We start from the raw sequence: 21,889 nt of genomic DNA, 5'->3' as shown, positions 1-21,889 counted from the left end.
CGTACACACCACACACACACTGTATACGCCGTACGCACCACACACACACACTGTATACGCCGTACGCACCACACACACACACTGTATACGCCGTACGCACCACACACACACTGTATACTCCGTACACACCACACACACACTGTATACGCCGTACGCACCACACACACTGTATACACCGTACACACCACACACACAATGTATACATCGTACACACCACACACACACACACACTATATACGCCGTACACACCACACACTGTATACGCCGTACGCACCACACACACACTGTATACACCGTACACACACTGTATACTCCGTACGCACCACACACACACTGTATACGCCGTACGCACCACACACACTGTATACACCGTACGCACCACACACACACTGTATACATCGTACACACCACACACACACACACTATATACGCCGTACACACCACACACTGTAAACTCCGTACGCACCACACACACACACACTGTATACACCGTACGCACCACACACTGTATACACCGTACACACCCCACACACACTGTAAACGCCGTACGCACCAAACACACACACTGTATACGCCGTACGCACCACACACACACTGTATACGCCGTACGCACCACACACACACACACTGTATACGCCGTACGCACCACACACACACAGTATACTCCGTACGCACCACACACACACTGTATACGCCGTACGCACCACACACACACTGTATACGCCGTACGCACCACACACACACTGTATACGCCGTACGCACCACACACACACTGTATACGCCGTACGCACCACACACACACTGTATACGCCGTACGCACCACACACACACTGTATACGCCGTACGCACCACACACACACTGTATACGCCGTACGCACCACACACACACTGCATACGCCGTACGCACCACACACACACTGCATACGCCGTACGCACCACACACACACTGTATACGCCGTACGCACCACACACACACACTGTATACGCCGTACGCACCACACACACACACTGTATACGCCGTACGCACCACACACACACTGTATACTCCGTACACACCACACACACACTGTATACGCCGTACGCACCACACACACACTGTATACGCCGTACACACCACACACACACACTGTATACGCCGTACACACCACACACTGTATACGCCGTACGCACCACACACACACACTGTATACGCCGTACGCACCACACACACACTGTATACGCCGTACGCACCACACACACACTGTATACGCCGTACGCACCACACACACACTGTATACTCCGTACACACCACACACACACTGTATACTCCGTACACACCACACACACACTGTATACGCCGTACGCACCACACACACTGTATACACCGTACACACCACACACACACTGTATACATCGTACACACCACACACACACACACACTATATACGCCGTACACACCACACACTGTATACGCCGTACGCACCACACACACACTGTATACACCGTACACACCACACACACACTGTGTACTCCGTACGCACCACACACACACTGTATACGCCGTACGCACCACACACACTGTATACACCGTACACACCACACACACACTGTATACATCGTACACACCACACACACACACTATATACGCCGTACACACCACACACTGTATACTCCGTACGCACCACACACACACACTGTATAAGCCGTATGCACCACACACACACACACTGTATACTCCGTACACACCACACACACTGTATACACCGTACACACCACACACACACTGTATACGCCGTACGCACAACATACACACACACACACTGTATACACCGTACACACCACACACACACTGTATACGCCGTACGCACAACATACACACACACACTGTATAAGCCGTACGCACCACACACACACACTGTATACGCCGTACGCACCACACACACACACACACACTGTATACGCCGTACGCACCACACACACACACTGTATACGCCGTACGCACCACACACACTGTATACGCCGTATGCACCACACACACACACTGTATACGCCGTACACACCACACACACACTGTATACGCACCACACACACTGTATACGCCGTATGCACCACACACACACACTGTATACGCCGTACGCACCACACACACTGTATACGCCGTATGCACCACACACACACACTGTATACGCCGTACACACCACACACACACTGTATACGCACCACACACACTGTATACGCCGTACACACCACACACACTGTATACACCGTACACACCACACACACACTGTATACGCCGTACGCACCACACACACACACTGTATACGCCGTACGCACCACACACACACACTGTATACGCCGTACGCACCACACACACACTGTATACGCCGTACGCACCACACACACACACTGTATACGCCGTACGCACCACACAGACACTGCATACGCCGTACACACCACACACACACTGTATACGCCGTACGCACCACACACACACTGTATACGCCGTACGCACCACACACACACACACACACACACACACTGTATACGCCGTACGCACCACACACACACACTGTATACGCCGTACGCACCACACACACACTGTATACGCCGTACGCACCACACACACACTGTATACATCGTACACACCACACACACACTGTATACGCCGTACGCACCACACACACACTGTATACGCCGTACGCACCACACACACACTGTATACATCGTACACACCACACACACACACTATATACGCCGTACACACCACACACTGTATACTCCGTACGCACCACACACACTGTATACGCCGTACGCACCACACACACACTGTATACACCGTACGCACCACACACACACTGTATACGCCGTACGCACCACACACACACTGTATACGCCGTACGCACCACACACACACTGTATACGCCGTACGCACCACACACACACTGTATACCCCGTACGCACCACACACACACACACTGTATACACCGTACGCACCACACACACACACACACACTGTATACGCCGTACGCACCACACACACACTGTATACCCCGTACGCACCACACACACACACACAGTATACGCCGTACGCACCACACACACACAGTATACGCCGTACGCACCACACACACACTGTATACGCCGTACGCACCACACACACACTGTATACGCCGTACGCACCACACACACACTGTATACGCCGTACGCACCACACACACACTGTATACGCCGTACGCACCACACACACACTGTATACGCCGTACGCACCACACACACACTGCATACGCCGTACGCACCACACACACACTGCATACGCCGTACGCACCACACACACACACTGTATACGCCGTACGCACCACACACACACTGTATACGCCGTACACACCACACACACACTGTATACGCCGTACGCACCACACACACACTGTATACGCCGTACGCACCACACACACACTGTATACGCCGTACACACCACACACACACACTGTATACGCCGTACACACCACACACTGTATACGCCGTACGCACCACACACACACACTGTATACGCCGTACGCACCACACACACACACTATATACGCCGTACACACCACACACTGTATACTCCGTACGCACCACACACACTGTATACGCCGTACGCACCACACACACACTGTATACACCGTACACACCACACACACACTGTGTACGCCGTACGCACCACACACACTGTATACACCGTACACACCACACACACACTGTATACATCGTACACACCACACACACACACTATATACGCCGTACACAACACACACTGTATACTCCGTACGCACCACACACACACACTGTATAAGCCGTATGCACCACACACACACACTGTATACTCCGTACACACCACACACACTGTATACACCGTACACACCACACACACACTGTATACGCCGTACGCACAACATACACACACACACACTGTATACTCCGTACACACCACACACACACTGTATACGCCGTACGCACAACATACACACACACACTGTATAAGCCGTACGCACCACACACACACACTGTATACGCCGTACGCACCACACACACACACACTGTATACGCACCACACACACTGTATACGCCGTATGCACCACACACACACACTGTATACGCCGTACACACCACACACACACTGTATACGCACCACACACACTGTATACGCCGTATGCACCACACACACACACACACACACTGTATACGCCGTATGCACCACACACACACTGTATACGCACCACACACACACTGTATACGCCGTACGCACCACACACACACACTGTATACGCCGTACGCACCACACACACACTGCATACGCCGTACACACCACACACACACTGTATACGCCGTACGCACCACACACACACTGTATACGCCGTACGCACCACACACACACACTGTATACGCCGTACGCACCACACACACACTGTATACGCCGTACGCACCACACACACACTGTATACGCCGTACGCACCACACACACACACACTATATACGCCGTACACACCACACACTGTATACTCCGTACGCACCACACACACTGTATACGCCGTACGCACCACACACACACTGTATACACCGTACACACCACACACACACTGTATACACCGTACGCACCACACACACACTGTATACGCCGTACACACCACACACACACTGTATACGCCGTACACACCACACACACACTGTATACACCGTACGCACCACACACACACACTGTATACACCGTACGCACCACACACACACTGTATACGCCGTACACACCACACACACACTGTATACACCGTACGCACCACACACACACTGTATACGCCGTACGCACCACACACACACACTGTATACACCGTACGCACCACACACACACTGTATACGCCGTACACACCACACACACACTGTATACACCGTACGCACCACACACACACTGTATACACCGTACACACCACACACACACTGTATACGCCGTACACACCACACACACACTGTATACGCCGTACACACCACACACACACTGTATACGCCGTACACACCACACACACACTGTATACGTCGTACGCACCACACACACACACTGTATACATCGTACACACCACACACACACACTATATACGCCGTACACACCACACACTGTATACTCCGTACGCACCACACACACTGTATACGCCGTACGCACCACACACACACTGTATACACCGTACACACCACACACACACTGTATACACCGTACACACCACATACACACTGTATACACCACACACACACTGTATACACCGTACACACCACACACACACTGTATACGCCGTACGCACCACACACACACTGTATACGCCGTACACACCACACACACACTGTATACGCCGTACGCACCACACACACACACTGTATACGCCGTACGCACCACACACACACACTGTATACGCCGTACGCACCACACACACACTGTATACTCCGTACACACCACACACACACTGTATACGCCGTACGCACCACACACACTGTATACACCGTACACACCACACACACAATGTATACATCGTACACACCACACACACACACTATATACGCCGTACACACCACACACTGTATACGCCGTACGCACCACACACACACTGTATACACCGTACACACCACACACACACTGTATACTCCGTACGCACCACACACACACTGTATACGCCGTACGCACCACACACACTGTATACACCGTACGCACCACACACACACTGTATACATCGTACACACCACACACACACACACTATATACGCCGTACACACCACACACTGTAAACTCCGTACGCACCACACACACTGTATACACCGTACGCACCACACACTGTATACACCGTACACACCCCACACACACTGTATACGCCGTACACACCACACACACACTGTAAACGCCGTACGCACCAAACACACACACTGTATACGCCGTACGCACCACACACACACTGTATACGCCGTACGCACCACACACACACACACTGTATACGCCGTACGCACCACACACACACAGTATACTCCGTACGCACCACACACACACTGTATACGCCGTACGCACCACACACACACTGTATACGCCGTACGCACCACACACACACTGTATACGCCGTACGCACCACACACACACTGTATACGCCGTACGCACCACACACACACTGTATACGCCGTACGCACCACACACACACTGTATACGCCGTACGCACCACACACACACTGTATACGCCGTACGCACCACACACACTGCATACGCCGTACGCACCACACACACACTGCATACGCCGTACGCACCACACACACACTGTATACGCCGTACGCACCACACACACACACTGTATACGCCGTACGCACCACACACACACACTGTATACGCACCACACACACACTGTATACTCCGTACACACCACACACACACTGTATACGCCGTACGCACCACACACACACTGTATACGCCGTACACACCACACACACACACTGTATACGCCGTACACACCACACACTGTATACGCCGTACGCACCACACACACACACTGTATACGCCGTACGCACCACACACACACTGTATACGCCGTACGCACCACACACACACTGTATACGCCGTACGCACCACACACACACTGTATACTCCGTACACACCACACACACACTGTATACTCCGTACACACCACACACACACTGTATACGCCGTACGCACCACACACACTGTATACACCGTACACACCACACACACACTGTATACATCGTACACACCACACACACACACTATATACGCCGTACACACCACACACTGTATACTCCGTACGCACCACACACACACTGTATACACCGTACACACCACACACACACTGTGTACTCCGTACGCACCACACACACACTGTATACGCCGTACGCACCACACACACTGTATACACCGTACACACCACACACACACTGTATACATCGTACACACCACACACACACACTATATACGCCGTACACACCACACACTGTATACTCCGTACGCACCACACACACACACTGTATAAGCCGTATGCACCACACACACACACACTGTATACTCCGTACACACCACACACACTGTATACACCGTACACACCACACACACACTGTATACGCCGTACACACAACATACACACACACACACTGTATACACCGTACACACCACACACACACTGTATACGCCGTACGCACAACATACACACACACACTGTATAAGCCGTACGCACCACACACACACACTGTATACGCCGTACGCACCACACACACACACACACACTGTATACGCCGTACGCACCACACACACACACTGTATACATCGTACACACCACACACACACACTATATACGCCGTACACACCACACACTGTATACTCCGTACGCACCACACACACACTGTATACACCGTACACACCACACACACACTGTATACACCGTACACACCACACACACACTGTATACGCCGTACACACCACACACACACACACTGTATACGCCGTATGCACCACACACACACACTGTATACGCCGTACACACCACACACACACTGTATACGCACCACACACACTGTATACGCCGTATGCACCACACACACACACTGTATACGCCGTACGCACCACACACACTGTATACGCCGTATGCACCACACACACACACTGTATACGCCGTACACACCACACACACACTGTATACGCACCACACACACTGTATACGCCGTATGCACCACACACACACACACTGTATACTCCGTACACACCACACACACTGTATACACCGTACACACCACACACACACTGTATACGCCGTACGCACCACACACACACTGTATACGCCGTACGCACCACACACACACACTGTATACGCCGTACGCACCACACACACACTGTATACGCCGTACGCACCACACACACACACTGTATACGCCGTACGCACCACACAGACACTGCATACGCCGTACACACCACACACACACTGTATACGCCGTACGCACCACACACACACTGTATACGCCGTACGCACCACACACACACACACACACACACTGTATACGCCGTACGCACCACACACACACACTGTATACGCCGTACGCACCACACACACACACTGTATACGCCGTACGCACCACACACACACTGTATACATCGTACACACCACACACACACTGTATACGCCGTACGCACCACACACACACTGTATACGCCGTACGCACCACACACACACTGTATACATCGTACACACCACACACACACACTATATACGCCGTACACACCACACACTGTATACTCCGTACGCACCACACACACTGTATACGCCGTACGCACCACACACACACTGTATACGCCGTACGCACCACACACACACTGTATACGCCGTACGCACCACACACACACTGTATACGCCGTACGCACCACACACACACTGTATACGCCGTACACACCACACACACACTGTATACGCCGTACGCACCACACACACACACTGTATACACCGTACGCACCACACACACACTGTATACGCCGTACGCACCACACACACACTGTATACGCCGTACGCACCACACACACACACTGTATACACCGTACGCACCACACACACACTGTATACGCCGTACCCACCACACACACACTGTATACACCGTACACACCACACACACACTGTATACACCGTACACACCACACACACACTGTATACACCGTACACACCACACACACACTGTATACACCGTACACACCACACACACACTGTATACACCGTACACACCACACACACACTGTATACGCCGTACACACCACACACACACACACACTGTATACGCCGTACGCACCACACACACACTGTATACGCCGTACACACCACACACACACTGTATACATCGTACACACCACACACACACACACTATATACGCCGTACACACCACACACTGTATACTCCGTACGCACCACACACACTGTATACGCCGTACGCACCACACACACACTGTATACACCGTACACACCACACACACACTGTATACGCCGTACGCACCACACACACACTGTATACGCCGTACACACCACACACACACTGTATACGCCGTACGCACCACACACACACACTGTATACGCCGTACGCACCACACACACACTGTATACGCCGTACGCACCACACACACTGTATACACCGTACACACCACACACACACTGTATACATCGTACACACCACACACACACACTATATACGCCGTACACACCACACACTGTATACGCCGTACGCACCACACACACACTGTATACACCGTACACACCACACACACACTGTATACTTCGTACGCACCACACACACACTGTATACGCCGTACGCACCACACACACTGTATACGCCGTACGCACCACACACACACTGTATACGCCGTACGCACCACACACACTGTATACACCGTACGCACCACACACACACTGTATACATCGTACACACCACACACTGTAAACTCCGTACGCACCACACACACACACACTGTATACGCCGTACGCACCACACACACACACTGTATACGCCGTACACACCACACACACAATGTATACACCGTACGCACCACATACACACGCACACACTGTATAAGCCGTACGCACCACACCCACTCTCTGAGAGACAGCGCACGGGGGGGAGAGAGACAGCGCACAGGGGGGAGAGAGACCGCGCACAGGGGGGAGAGAGACCGCGCACAGGGGGGAGAGAGACAGCGCACAGGGGGGAGAGAGACAGCGCACAGGGGGGAGAGAGACAGCGCACAGGGGGGAGAGAGACAGCGCACAGGGGGGAGAGAGACAGCGCACAGGGGGGAGAGAGACAGCGCACAGGGGGGAGAGAGACAGCGCACAGGGGGGAGAGAGACAGCGCACAGGGGGGAGAGAGACAGCGCACAGGGGGGAGAGGAAGAGACAGCGCACAGGGGGGAGAGGAAGAGACAGCGCACAGAGGGGAGAGGAAGAGACAGCGCACAGAGGGGAGAGGAAGAGACAGCGCACAGAGGGGAGAGGAAGAGACAGCGCACAGAGGGGAGAGGAAGAGACAGCGCACAGGGGGGAGAGGAAGAGACAGCGCACAGGGGGGGTGACAGCTCAAAACAGGACAGCACATGAGGGGAGAACACAGGAAGGAGAGAGACAGCAGACAAGGGGGAGAGCACATGGGGTAGACAGGTCAAAGAAGAGATCACATGAGAGGAGAAGACAGCAGATGGGGGAAAGAGAGCGTGGATAGGTGGGCGAGCACATGGGTGGAGAGATTCTCAACGCTGCAAAGCCTGCCCCCATCGTGACATTACCGCCTTCCCCATTCGATAGCATCGGGCCTCCATTTAGTTCTAATTATATAGTATAAGCAAATTACTACAATATATTTTTACTATCCCTAATCTGGCCTTATCAACTAATTAAATTATTATTTTTATTTGCTTTTTTTTTTTTTTTTACACTTTTTGAAAAAAAAACACAACAACAACAACTGCATAATGGCTGTAGGACGCAAGCCCAGGGGTGGTAGAAGAGAAAAAAATGCCAAAAGCCGAGCGATCAAGTACTGATCAGCGCCTGGAGTCCGAAGGAGGCGGGGGGGGGGGGGGGGATTAGAGGGGAAAAAAAAGCAGGAACACATCAGGAAGGTCTTCTGATCTCCTGTTCTTCAGCTCTTCAGTCCGCAGCAGCAGAGGAGGTGGCACATGCTAAAATAGTCTGTGGCACCATAAGGCCCAGCAGATCGACAGCAGAATGAAACAGTGACCACTCTGCACTCGTCTCCAAGCTGGAACGAGGTGGTGCAGAGAGGTCACTCACAGGTCAGATTGGACGTCATCTTCCGTTCGCACCAATCAGCGCCGGGGCTGCTAACGCTGCAGTCTCCTAGCTCCAGTCTATGATCGGTGAAGCAATTTCATTTGCCGAAACATTTAAATCGCTGTGATTGGCTGTTCAGAATTTCGATGCCTTGCAGTCAGCTATAGCAGGGACTTCATCCCATGCCCCCATCACCATGTATGAAGTCACGGTGACCAGAGGTTCCTATGACGTAACTTTAACCCCTTCACTTCCAGTGACATAATGTTTCCCAATGAATAGCCCTGATTAAAAGGAAACTGTCACTTGATTCGAGCTGCCCAGAGCACAAGAAGCAGGAGTCAGAGATCGTCTTCACACCTGCAGGCAGGTAATTTTTTCTATGAAACACTATGGCATTTTACATAAAACACAGTCGTCTGAGGACCATACTGATAGACATGACAGGACCGGTGCCGCCCTCCGCCGGATTCTACCTGCTCCGCTACAGGTGATCGGCAAGTCGCTCCCTACATACACACATGGGAGAGACCCGACAACTAGAGCAGTGCAGACCGCCGCGGGCGGGCAGTGCAGACCGCCGCGGGCGGGTGGGCAGCGCCGGAGGAGTCTCCTCTCTCCTGTTGGTCCCCGGCTGGCTCCTCAAATCGTGTTTTAAAAGAAAAGCAAATCTGGCTGCTATTGTGCTGTAAGGCTCTGATTATGGTGCACATGGTTTGGGTGGCAAGAGTCGATTGACAGGTTCCTTTAAAGGCTCCAGCATACATCACTATAGCCATACAGTGAGACAAGTGGCCGATAAGATCACAAGTGTACATACCGCACAGGATATTATTTTTTTGTCTGTACTAAACCAGCCGGATGGATGAGGAAATCTGTCAGGTGAATGGAGCCCTATAAATATATTTAAAAGGGGCCTAAATGGGGTGTTCCCACATTACATATCATTACTCACATTTGAGCATGCCCATGACTGTATTACAACTTTAAAATGCCAGCGACGACCTGTGCCCACAGCAGCGGACAACGAGGCTCGTGTATAAGTCTCCTCTTACCCTGTGATGTGCGGGGCCGGTCGTCCTCCATCATGACGTCCTCGTACAGATCCTTGTGTCCTTCTAGATACTCCCACTCCTCCATGGAGAAATAGACGGTGACGTCCTGACACCTTATAGGAACCTGACACACAATGATAGCGTCATTACCCAGAATCCTCCAGTGCTGGTCCTGTATAATGTCCCAGCAGTCACCTCTCCGGTCAGAAGCTCAATCATCTTGTTGGTGACTTCTAGGATCTTTTTATTGCTCCTCTCGTGTATCCGAGAGTGCGGGGGAGGAGCTGTGATGAGGCTCCGCCTCCTGCTCCGCCCTCCTGACTCAGGGCTGCCGGGAGTCACACAGTCACCTGACGTCTTCTTTACCAATGTGTAATCCTGTGTGACCAAGAGAGAGCGCCAACATTTCAGTGCTCAGACAGTAAAGAATCGCTGTCTACATTAGTGCAGAAACCTCTGACGTGGAGGATGGGCTCCTTGTTATAATTATAGATTTATAAAGCTATCAAAACTATTGGGTAAACCCTCATCTCCAAGCCGCACTCCAGCATCTGATGCTCTTGGGTCCTCGTCCTCTCTTCCATATTTCAACGTGACTACTTGGCATCACAACATTAACTCACTGATCACGCTGATATCTAAATGATAAGAATGGTGACCGATCGTCACGCCGTCTGTTGTTCTATACTTTTACCTTTCTTAGAAGGTCCAGGAGCCTTTTTACAGGACACTGATTGCTCCTATTTCTTCCTCTTATGTATTTCACCTTTCCGATGTTTAGGATGATAAATAATCCAATAAAGATACAGACAGACAGAAGTTTACCTCTCCGGTCAGCAGGTGGAGGATTTCCAAGGTGAAGCTTAATATTGTACTGGTGATCTCATTCTGGTCCTTCTCCATCCTCGGTCGTTCATTCAGGACTGCTATAGTTGGGAAAATGAGATCCAGTCCTGCATCTTCATAAAAAAAGGGAAGAGACTCAAAAGTCATCTGTGAAATACAGACCTGACTTATAGAAACCGAGCGGAGGGGCAGAAGCCAAGTGTGATCTGATAGGATCCTATGTGCTGCACATTCCCCCGGCCATCACAGGATAAACGAAATGGTCCAACAAATGGTCATGGTCGAGTCGTGACATAGTTTCGCTTCACAAAAATATCCCTCATAAAATAGCATCACTGGCTATCGATCACCACCTGAACAAATATAGTCAATATGCATCGGATTTACAGGAATTTATCAAAACGGTTTTCCATTTTCTTTTGCCACAAATATTTTATGTTTAATCTGAGATTTTTCCTACACAGGAGTGGCATGGTGATGGCCGCCAAATTTTCTCCATCTGTTGCCAACTTGGCTATGGCACGGTGGGAGGAGCGGCTTATTTTTAATGCAACAGACCCTTCTGCGGCTCCATTAAGTGGTAGGGCAGATACATACACGACCTGCTCTTCATCTGGAGCAGACATGTATCCGCTGTTCCACCTTTCCTATTATATCTGAATAATAATGACTTTAGTCTAAAGTTCACCAGCAAATGTCATCAGCACACCATCACATTCCTGGATGTGGGACTTCACAGCTCTCATCATTCAACCATTACTAGTAAAGCTGTTAGAAAGTCGACATCGGGACTCACCATCCTGCACGGACAGAGCTTTTATCCCCCCCCCCCACCATTAAAGCTATTCCAGTAGGTGAACGCATGAGAGCAAAGAGAGATTGTAGTAATGATCCCTCTTCTAACAGGGATCCACTCCAATATACCATAAAAATACAGGTCGCCCTTCTGAGAGCAGGATTTCTCCCCTCCAGTACTTTGCCAGTGACTTTGACAACCAAGAGACAACTCTGCCGGGGTGGGAGCTGCACAGGTGGCCTTCAACGCGGACCCACCTGTGACCTATGACCTTCTCCAGAAGCTACAAACAACAGGCTGGTGTTGAAGAATTTGCCAGAAGGGAGCCGTGCAGTCACCAGAAGGACTTTGGCATGTGGGGGACAAAGTTTGCCTTCTCGAGTTCTGCATCCCATGATGGCTCAAGCCACCCATGGCGATACCCACCAGTCAAAGTCTGCCGTGACAGACCTCGTCCACCATCATCGGTATGCTCCTGGGTCAGGTGTCACTGCAGCCAAAACACGTTCTAACCTATCTGACCTGTGCACTCAACAATGTGGGACACACCACCAAGACTACGGCACACCGCCGAAACGCAGGTAGAGAAAGTGACACCATCGCTTGGTCCAGGTAATATCCCCAAATGGGGTATTTCAGCAGTATATTATGTATGGGCTTATCAATTAGTACAGTAATGTGTGTGATGCACTGAGCACTTTTGGATACCTATATTACTAATCTGATGATATATCTGTTGCTGGATGAATTTACCCATTTATGACATGATGTAATCATGGATAAATAGGTTACTTACTGTTGAAAATTTGCTGACTGGCCAATCTATGGTGCCATATATATAAGATTATTCTGACTCCTCATTATGCATCACTGACCCACACGTTGTTTTTAGTATGGTTTTAACAATTTAATAAAGTAGGTTGTTTTGAGTTCTATGTAAGCTTTTTCCTTATATGCTCCATAGCCCGAGAAAAGACAGACAGCAAGGTACATGTGATATTGTTAAATTCCTGACATCAGTCCAGATTGTGACTTCAAGTACAGACAAGCTACACGAATATGCAATGGAAAACAAGAGACACAAGCGTGACACCAGCATTCCTATTTCTTTCGACCCTCACGTGTATACTGACACTATTGGAGTCCCAGGAGGAGTACAAGACGAGTTCAAAGCCAAAGCTCTCGCATCAGATGTGATATGCTAGTGGGACCCCGGCCTTAATGGGGCTGTCAAGCGCACACACTGCTGTTCCATTAGAACAGGGACAAAAGTTCACCTTTCATCTGATCAGTGCCAGTCCCAAAAGTTGGACTTCCACGGATATCCTGTGTATAATAAGGGATCTTATCTTCACTGGACAGCCCCTTTGAGGCTATGTACCCATGTAGCAGATTTGATACAGTGCGGTTTTGCCTCTCTCTGGCAGAAAAAAACGCATGCGGATTGTACATGCGTTTTTTCTGCCAGAGAGAAGGTTTTTTTTTCAGCGTTTTTACATGCGTTTTCGCATGCTTTTTTTCAAGCACTTTTCCAAGCGATTTTAGCATCATTTGGAAAGTGCTTGACAAGTTGGTCACACTATATAAATCCATGTAACTGGCACGGATTTATAATGTGTGACCAACTTAGATGCTTTAAATGCTGCATCTATAGTTAAAAAAAAAGAATTAAAAAGTTAAAAATAAAAAAAAACCTGTATACTCACCTCTCCAGTCACCTCCCGGCGGCAGCGATCCTCTCTCCTCGGCGTCCCGCGGTGTACTGCGGTGACGTCATTTAGTCAGCTGATGGTCACACGACCATCACCTGACCACTGACGTCAGTGGTCGCACGACCATCACCTGATTAAATTACGTCATCGCTGGTCCTGCAAGTACACTGCGGGACGGTGAGGAGAGAGGGCGCGGCCGGGATGATACCGGAGAGGTGAGTATACAGGTTTTATTTATTTTTAACTTTTTTATTTCTTTTTCACCGCGTGGTAGCCGGGAAGAGGAGAAGTTGTAGTCTCCTCTTCATCCCGGGTACCACAAGCACCGCGATTACGCCGCAAATTCGTGGCCATTGAATTTAATTGAAACGCAGCAAATCCACATATACCTGCGGGTTTGCTGCGTTTCAATGTTCCTCAATGGCCGCGAATTTGCGGTAGAAATGGTCATGCTGCGTTTTGCAACGCAATGCGAATTCGGCGCGCTAATTAGCGCATCATGTGCACAGCACATCTGAATTCACATTGCTTTGCATGGCAGATAGTTTTACAAGCGTTTTTGCGGCTGTACAAACGCTACGTGGGCACATAGCCTAAGGCTACAGTCACACTATCAGTATTTGACATCAGTATTTGTGAGTCAAAACCAGGAGAGGGTGATACATGAAGAAGTGGTGACTTGTTTCTTTTATACTTTTCCTCTGATTGTTCCACTCCTGGTTTCGGCTCCCACTGCTGAGAAAAACTACTGATCAAACACTGATAGTGTGAACGTGGCCTTATGCTCAGTATACTTGTACCTTTCATCGTATATTCATTCTCTCCATCCATAGAATTGTTTTTGCACCCATAGTGACATTAGAAATGATCACCTCCAGGCACCAGCTTTCATATTCTGCTGTCGATATAACTTACAGCTTTACGTCTATACAAGTTGTCTTGCAGAAATGGACACAGAACAAGTGTATATACAAGTCTACCATACAGCATTTGTTTTTCTTTATTTCACCATTTGTTACCCGTCAGTAATGTACGCTCAGTCTGTGCATTAAAATAGTTACTGGTCGCCGTCTTCTGCCGTTTCCGGCGTTGTTGCTCTCCTCTCCTGCATCATGTGATTGCAGTTGTGAACAACGTTTCTGTGTGGTCGGAAGTCACTTTCTCATCGAAAGCCTATGAGACTCAGAACAAGGCCGCCTTCACACATCAGTGTTTGCAGTACTTGTGATATCCGTTCTTTCACAGATGCCACATGTATCATTATCTATGGGGCTGTACACGTCTTTTTTTACAAAAAGAAAGGATAACAAGGACCGATACAAATCTATGGGTTTGTGTAAAGGCGTACAGCACACAGATGGCATCTGTGTGCTGTACGTGTTTAACATTGCAAAATATAGGAGAAGCTTAGGAACTGATTTTTCTTAAGCCATACCGGGAAAACCTGGATGAAGCACTAGCACGGGTACTATATGGGTATTATATGGACAAGTGAAGAGGCCTTACATTAAGGAACTAAAGGTTCACAGTAAGAAGGAGGTACGAACACACGATGCAGGAGAGAAGGGAGCAGCGATGGAAACAGCAGAAGACGGCGACTGGTGAGGATTTTACTGATAGATAGGAGATGAGGAAATTATTATAGCGCCATTAATTCCATGAGAAAAAAGGGGTATAATACAAGAACAATTACAATAATCTTGAACACAATGTGACAGCGACTGGTACAGGAGGAGCGAGGACCTAATTAGGAGCGAGGAAATAATTAACAAAGAACAAACAAACCACGCTGGAATTTGAGTTTAATAGACTATAAAGAAAGGTTCTCGTAGCTTTGACCGTGTGGGTTACGGGAATATTCCTGACACACACTTACAGCTCGTAAACACCTCAGGGACCGGCACCTTTGTGACGGAGCAGGGAGTCCTCACCGGCCAGGTACGGCAGCCCTGCGTGACACGTGTGTGGACCTCATTCTCCGCCTGGCTGAGGGGGCACAGTACTCGTTTATGCACAGAGTGGGATCTGCCATAGACGTCGGTCGGGCCCAGTTCAGACGGACGTATTAGTGGCGGATGAACACTGACCACAAATCATCAGTTATGAAGTTGTTCCCTGAGACGTCTGTGTGAACCCGGCCTTACAGTTACCGCAGCAGAGGAGCAGTGAGAGGCAGCGGGGAGAGGCTCCACATTGGGAGATGTTCACACCTGGAAACCATGTCGCAGAATTTGGCGCCAACTGTGCAACCAGTGCTGGAATAAAGCTTCATGTGGCAAAAGAGGTTCTGCAGCAGTTAAGGTTAAGTGAAAAGACATATATGGCCCTCCCCCAATACATACATTATATAGGGGGCGGAGACGTCATGTCACAATGTTACAGCAATTACAAAGAAAAGCAACAAAACGGCACAAAACCCTGTGACCTGTGACCTACCTCATGGTGGGGGCCACCTCTATATATATCGTCTGTATAGGATTCTCTGAATAACGGGAAATATTCTGCTGGCTGATAACAGAGAGTACAAGAAGTCACACACCTGCAGGACGTTCTCTGTACCTGGGGATCGCTGCTAGTCTGGGTGTAGGACCTGTGATGACGTCAGGGGCGGAGCTCCGCACAGTAGAGGACACGTGTCGGTGATCGATCATGTGCTCAGTCACGTGAGTGGGCGGAGCTCAGGAGTAGGAACGCCAGAAGGACCTGAGGAGATGATCAGGTGACATGAGGGGGCGGAGCTCCTGCGCTGTGCGGTTTCCATGGAGAAATCGGGATGGATTGGGCGGTTATAGCTTCTCTGGGAGCTGAGAAATGCTGGGACTTGTAGTTCTCCCCTCACCGCTCCCCTGTTATGTCCTGTGATAACAGCCTGGACATGCTGTGACTTGTAGTTCTCCCCCTTCGCTCCCCTGTTATGTCCTGTGATAACAGCCTGGACATGCTGTGACTTGTAGTTCTCCCCTCACAGATCCCCTGTTATGTCCTGCGATAACAGCCCGGACATGCTGGGACTTGTAGTTCTCCCCTCACCTGTTATATCCTGTGATAACAGCCCGGACATGCTGGGACTTGTAGTTCTCCCCTCACCGCTCACCTGTTATATCCTGTGATAACAGCCCGGACATGCTGGGACTTGTAGTTCTGCCCTCACTGCCCCCTGTTATGTCCTGTGATAACAGCCCGGACATGCTGGGACTTGTAGTTCTCCCCTCACTGCCCCCTGTTATGTCCTGTGATAACAGCATGGACATGCTGGGACTTGTAGTTCTCCCCTCACCGCTCACCTGTTATGTCCTGTGATAACAGCATGGACATGCTGGGACTTGTAGTTCTCCCCTCACTGCCCCCTGTTATATCCTGTGATAACAGCCCGGACATGCTGGGACTTGTAGTTCTCCCCTCACAGATCCCCTGTTATGTCCTGTGATAACAGCCCGGACATGCTGGGACTTGTAGTTCTCCCCTCACAGATCCCCCTGTTATGTCCTGTGATAACAGCATGGACATGCTGGGACTTGTAGTTCTCCCCTCACCGCTCACCTGTTATATCCTGTGATAACATCCCGGACATACTGGGACTTATAGTTCTCCCCTCACTGCCCCCTGTTATGTCCTGTGATAACAGCCCGGACAAGCCGGGACTTGTAGTTCTCCCCTCACAGATCCCCTGTTATGTCCTGTGATAACAGCATGGACATGCTGGGACTTGTAGTTCTCCCCTCACCGCTCCCCCGTTATGTCCTCTGTTATCAGCCTACGATTCTCTGCTTCTGACAGCCGTGTGGCTTTGTTATTTCCCTGCTGCAGGGTGCCTCCTCTCTGTGGCCGCGGGGCTCTGATTTGTGGCCGTTGGGCTCTTCTTTTTGGTCGTGGGCTCCTTTTATGGTGATTCTGACTGTGGAGCAGAAAGTATAATAATATCCCAACGCTGAGGAATACATTACTGATCATCGGCGTTGGGCCGCAGCCTCTTGGCGTTGGGGCAGCCCTTCGCCATCTCTTCCATACTAGACGTTCTGCCCAAATCCAGGCTGTTAGTTGTTTCCTCCTCCCGATCCTCTTGAATCTGCAATGTCCAAGGCTTCGAACACTGGCTGTGTGAATGCAGACAGCACAGCATCGCTGTTTCTCCACTTGCAGTTTGTGACTTTTGCTGAGGAGCCCATGCAGATTGGGGTGACTTATCTCATCCTCAGTAAGGGGTCAAACGATGAGATTTGGGTCTTTGTTGGTACTGTGACAGCAGTTATCTGCCTAAGAAAACCACGGCTAGAAGACCTTCAGCGCCTTGATGGGTACATGATGCCCACCTTGACGCATACATCTTTTTCTTTGATTCCTCAAATTATTCCTTCCCATTTCCTTGTCTAACAGTCTGTGCAGGTTAAGTCCTTTATTTATTGCTGATCCTCTGCAAATTTCATTTATGCAAAAGTGACAAAAGATTTTGCTTTGCCTTTGCTAAAATTGTGTTTTCCTATGAGTGACATAATGATAGTGCACGTCTCACCTGGGGTGCGAGGAAGTTATTACTAGATATGAGTGCATGAGCTCGGTGAGACTCGGATATTGTCATGTCCCATGGTTTGGGAATTTACAGACTGTGTTGCACTTCATTCGTTTGCTATGTGTTGCTGTTTCATTGCTGTGCAGTGATGTTTGCCTTTCTTAACAGTTTGTCCTTTTTCTCTCCCTGTCTCTTTCTGATGTGGCTGTGATATAACTAACACCTCCCTTCTTTCCCATGTCTTTTCCTCATTCTCCTTCTTCACCATGATAGAAGCTCATGTGCTCTCAGCCTGTGTGTGAGAAGTCTTTTTACCGGCTGCCGTATGCACTTCAACAAGTATTCTGCAAGAAAAATAAAGCTTCTTCTGAATCTTCACCAACGTGCCGTCGTGCAGTCGAGTTAAAACTATGTGAAGACATCGCCCTTGTAAGTAAGGTTAAGAGGCAGCCTGGAAACTGTGTCTCACAGCCCCCTATACTGGCAGCACAGCCATGAAGTCAGAATAGTAAAAAGACTTTGCAAGATTCATTTGTAAAGCCAGTCAACAGCATCTATAAAGCTACAGAACAGTCATCTGAGCATCTGCTCTCAGCATATAAAAGTTCATCCAGTGTTCCTTCTCCCTGTGAACTACTATGGCTGAGGGGAAGACTACACGGTCTCTACCAGATTACCAGATCCATGGTTAGATGAATGTATAGAGCTTGATCCACCGTCCAGTGAGAAGGCTAAATGTCTTACAAAACCTACATGGAAAGTTAGAACTTTGAAACCAGTGAACATGAACTTTCCTGCGTTATAGAACACTAAGGCTATGTGCCCACGATGCTGAAATGAAGCAGAAAATTTCTGCATCTCCCTGGCAGAAAAAACGCATGCAGATTGTGCATGCGTTTTTCCTGCAGAATACATGCGGATTCACATGCGTATCCACATGCGTTAACGCATGTGTTTCCGCATGCGGACTGACAAGCACTTTCCAGGCGATAGCATCACTTGGAAGGTGCTTGACAACTAGGTCAAACTGTATAAATCCATGCAAACGGCATGAATTTATACAGCGTGACCGTAAAAATAAAAAAAATAAAGCTATACTTACCTCCGATGCCCCGGCGTGTGCTGTCGCGCTCCTTCCTGGCTTGCCGGCATCTCGCGAGACAGGCTGCCGTCACATGACCGCGACGTCATCTCAGGTCCTGGAAGGAGAAGCGCTGCCGGCAAGCAAAGAGAAGCCGCCGGACAGGTGAATATAAACTTTATTTTTTATTTTATTCTTTTTTTTACAGGTACAATGGTACCCAGGTCTGGATGAGAGTCTCCTCTCCTCCAGAACTGGGTACCATCCGCACATTGAAACGCATATTATCCGCTTGTACAAATGTACTGACACAGATTCTATGCGTCTCAATGCAAGTCAATGGCGGCGCTTCCGCTGCGTTTCCGCAAAATTAATGAACATGCTGCGGATTTATGAGCGCTGCAGAAACGCTGCGGAAAAATCCACAGCATGTGCATTGACATTGCGGAATGCCATTGGGGACCATGGGGTGCGGATTACCATGCGTTTTTGATGCATTTCCACTGCGGAAATTCCGCAGCGGAAACGCATGAAAAACGCATCGTGTGCACGCAGCCTTATGGCAAAAACTGCTGAGTCACATTAACAGCCTCTCTCAGCCTGCTTCTCTCAAACTACCACCAGAGAAGCCCTTGCACAACTGTGTTCAGATTACCAACTGTTTATCAGAAGGACAAATTCATTACAATTTTACAAAGGATTAATACATCTGTTTCCCATGAAGAACTTCATGTTTTCCAACAACTTAACTCTGAGAGAGATTGCTTGGTGCGTGATATTAAAGCCAAGACAGAGGTAAGTATTGCATTAATGGCCGAGATGTCATCTCACATTTCTGGCTCAGCCAGGCAGTCATCTAAGTCACGCTCTTCAAAACCTTCAACCCTCAGCGAACAGCTTATAAGAGCGCGTGCAGAAGCTACTAAGGTACAAGCTGCTTTTGCGCAAAAGAAAAAAGATGGAAGCAGAAGCGGCGTGCAAGAAGGCAGAAATGGAAGCCAGCGCAGCATGCCAAAAGGCAGAAATGGATGTCAGCGCAGCACACAAAAGGGCAGAAATAGAGGCCTTAGAAAAGGAATGTAAACATGGC

At 49.6% G+C, this 21,889-nt stretch overlaps 1 protein-coding gene across 4 annotated transcripts in view; it reads right to left on the bottom strand.

Annotated features, from left to right (window-relative positions):
• LOC141266112 (uncharacterized) overlaps positions 1 to 17,868 on the bottom strand; it is a 172,463-nt gene extending 154,595 nt beyond the window's left edge. Inside the window, exons 1-4 of one of the 4 annotated variants that reach the window (XM_073680052.1) lie at positions 17,751 to 17,866; positions 12,683 to 12,816; positions 12,053 to 12,235; positions 11,858 to 11,981 (exon numbers count right to left, since the gene is read on the bottom strand). In XM_073680052.1, coding sequence (XP_073536153.1) covers positions 11,858 to 11,981; positions 12,053 to 12,235; positions 12,683 to 12,816; positions 17,751 to 17,862 — 553 coding nt within the window. In that variant the 5' untranslated portion in view covers positions 17,863 to 17,866. Of the gene's footprint in view, positions 1 to 11,857; positions 11,982 to 12,052; positions 12,236 to 12,682; positions 12,817 to 17,647 lie in introns of all 4 variants that reach the window. The other 3 variants (XM_073680054.1, XM_073680053.1, XM_073680055.1) reach the window with 3 other exon arrangements.
• Positions 17,869 to 21,889: the final 4,021 nt, after the last annotated feature.

This window comes from Phyllobates terribilis, unplaced genomic scaffold (assembly GCF_046119375.1).
Source record: "Phyllobates terribilis strain yellow unplaced genomic scaffold, ASM4611937v1 Scaffold_4__5_contigs__length_816908805, whole genome shotgun sequence".
Lineage (NCBI taxonomy): Eukaryota > Metazoa > Chordata > Amphibia > Anura > Dendrobatidae > Phyllobates > Phyllobates terribilis.
This window is presented reverse-complemented; position numbering and strand designations above follow the sequence as displayed.